Source organism: Pelodiscus sinensis, chromosome 5, assembly GCF_052426305.1.
Source record: "Pelodiscus sinensis isolate ZL-2025 chromosome 5, ASM5242630v1, whole genome shotgun sequence".
Taxonomy (NCBI): domain Eukaryota; kingdom Metazoa; phylum Chordata; order Testudines; family Trionychidae; genus Pelodiscus; species Pelodiscus sinensis.
This window is the reverse complement of record NC_143056.1, coordinates 112,707,462-112,710,163: the sequence shown is the minus strand read 5'-3', so window position 1 is coordinate 112,710,163 and position 2,702 is coordinate 112,707,462. Positions and strand designations below refer to the sequence as shown.

The 2,702-nt window shown below is 54.6% G+C and overlaps 1 protein-coding gene across 1 annotated transcript; it reads left to right on the top strand.

Moving 5' to 3' along the window:
- The first annotated feature begins 292 nt into the window (after window positions 1-292).
- On the top strand, window positions 293-2,350 carry KCNJ11 (potassium inwardly rectifying channel subfamily J member 11). Its single transcript, XM_006134604.3, has one exon. It carries the CDS (start codon window positions 619-621, stop codon window positions 1,807-1,809), a length of 1,191 nt encoding a protein of 396 aa, XP_006134666.2. The 5' UTR covers window positions 293-618; the 3' UTR covers window positions 1,810-2,350.
- The last annotated feature ends 352 nt before the right edge of the window (window positions 2,351-2,702 follow it).

Below are 2,702 nucleotides of genomic sequence, written 5' to 3'. Positions count from 1 at the left end.
TAGAGCCCCCGCCATTCACTAGGGTCCCTTCCCCGCCCATTATTTACTCGGCTTCATTTGCATCGGGCTGAGGAGCGGGCCAGGGGCCGATTTCCCTTCTGCCGAGGGCGGCGTGTGCGCGGGGAGCGCTCTGTACGGCAGCTGTCCAAGCAGCCGAGCCGAGCCGAGCCGAGCCGCGGCACCTGCACGGCTCTGCCCCCCCGGCGCCTTTCTGCGGCCCCTGCCCGCCTCGTGACCCCGCCTCCCCCGCCACCTGAGCGGGCAGCGCTGGCGCCCCGGCGCCCCCTGCCGCCGCTCAGCAGCGCCCGCGGGCTGAGCGCGCCGCTCCCCTTCCCAGCTGCCCCGCACGGGGGGCGGCGGCGGTGGCAGCGGGAGCTCCCTGCCTGCGGCGCCGGGCCCGGCGCGAAGCCCCCGCACTGGCGAGAGCCGGAGCCGGGCAGCCGATGCCTCCCGGGGGCCTCTCGCCACCCTCCCTCGCGGCGGCCGGGGCGGTGATTGGCGTGAGCAGCTGCGGCTCGCCCAGCACGGGGCGGCGGGGGAAGCCCGGCGGGCTGAGCGCAGGCGGCCGGGCAGGAGCGGCGGGCGGCATGGGGCACTGCTGAGCGCCGCGCGGGAGCCATGCTGTCCAGGAAAGGGATCATCCCCGAGGAGTACGTGCTGACCCGCCTGGCCGAGGATGTCCCGGACCACGCCCGCTACCGCGCCCGGGAGCGCAGGGCCCGCTTCGTGGGCAAGAACGGCACCTGCAACGTGGCCCACAAGAACATCCGCGAGCAGGGCCGCTTCCTGCAGGACGTCTTCACCACGCTGGTGGACCTCAAGTGGCCGCACACGCTCATCATCTTCACCATGACCTTCCTGTGCAGCTGGCTGCTCTTCGGCATGACCTGGTGGCTCATCGCCTTCGCCCACGGGGACCTGGACCACAGCACCCAGCTGCTGGCCGGGACCGGGGAGGAGGCGGGCGGCTTCGTGCCCTGCGTGACCAGCATCCACTCCTTCACCTCCGCCTTCCTCTTCTCCATCGAGGTGCAGGTGACCATCGGCTTCGGCGGCCGCATGGTGACCGAGGAGTGCCCGGCCGCCATCCTGGTGCTGATCGTGCAGAACATCGTGGGGCTGGTGATCAACGCCATCATGCTGGGCTGCATCTTCATGAAGACGGCCCAAGCGCACCGCCGGGCAGAGACGCTCATCTTCAGCAAGCACGCGGTGATCGCCCTGCGGGAGGGCAAGCTTTGCTTCATGCTGCGGGTGGGCGACCTGCGCAAGAGCATGATCATCAGCGCCACCATCAGCATGCAGGTGGTGAAAAAGACCACCAGCGTGGAGGGCGAGGTGGTGCCCCTCAACCAGATCGACATCCAGATGGAGAACCCGGTGGGGGGCAACAGCATCTTCTTGGTCTCCCCGCTCATCATCTACCATGTGATAGACAAAAACAGCCCCCTCTACGACATCTCCCCCCTGCACCTTCACCACCACGAGGACCTGGAAATCATTGTCATCTTAGAAGGGGTGGTGGAGACCACTGGTATCACCACCCAAGCCAGGACCTCTTACCTGGCTGATGAAATCCTCTGGGGCCAAAGGTTTGTGCCCATCGTGGCAGAGGAAGACGGTAGATACTCGGTGGACTACTCTAAGTTTGGCAACACAGTGAAAGTGCCCACCCCTTCTTGCACTGCCAGGCAGCTGGAGGAAGACAGGAGCATCATAGACTCCATCCCGTTGTCACCTAAAGTCACCAGCAGGAAGAGATCTATCAAGTTAAAGCCCAAATTCAGCATAACTGATGAGCCTTCCTGACACTGTTTTGAGGAAAGATGCAATAGCTAAGAACACTTGAGGTGGCCTCTTATTTTACTTAGCCAGGTTGGTAGCACAAGTTGTGTGTAGTATTATTTATTGCAGGGTAAATTAAAGTTAATTTTATTTTTTTAAAGGTGTCTGACATTTTAGGTAACATTGGGCATGGGGAAATTTTTATTTGATTGCTTGTAATTTCAGTTCAGACCGTCTTGTTTATTTGCATGATCGTTTTGGATTGATTCAGCCACACTGAAGAATGCCTTTTCTTGACAAGTAAATTTATCTGTAGCCTAGCAGGTTGCATTATTTATGGTTTGCAATGCCTCTCATAAAGTTGATGTTTTTAAACTGGTTTTATAAACATAAACATAATCAGAACACAGGCAGAAGGTCTTCAATAATAATTATTAAAGTTAAATGGAGTTTAATAACAAAAAGACAATGCAGTAAAATTTGCACCAAAAGTTCAGATATGAAGGTTTCTATTTAGGTTATGGTGCTTTATGTCTACAAGAAATAAACTTACAGATTTATTTAGTCCATACTGTATGTTTGAATCTTTTGATTACAAAAGCAATATGAAGTGCATGCCTTTATGCATTTTAAAACCCATTTACAAGATAAATATTTAATATACATTTCTAATAGTGAATGATGCAACTATTGCTCTTAAAGAATAGCAGGTATTAATTGCTATGATGTGAGTGAAATGTGTTGTACATAGGAAGAAATTAAATATATTAAGTGGCTGTATTTAAGCAAACAAAAAAAATCAAACCACAAAAGACACTTGAGAAAAATTCATCTCCCAGTTCTGCACATCAGAATAAATGCCATCAAATAAGAAGGAAATTAAATACAATCAGAGATCTTATGTAGAAAGTCATTGT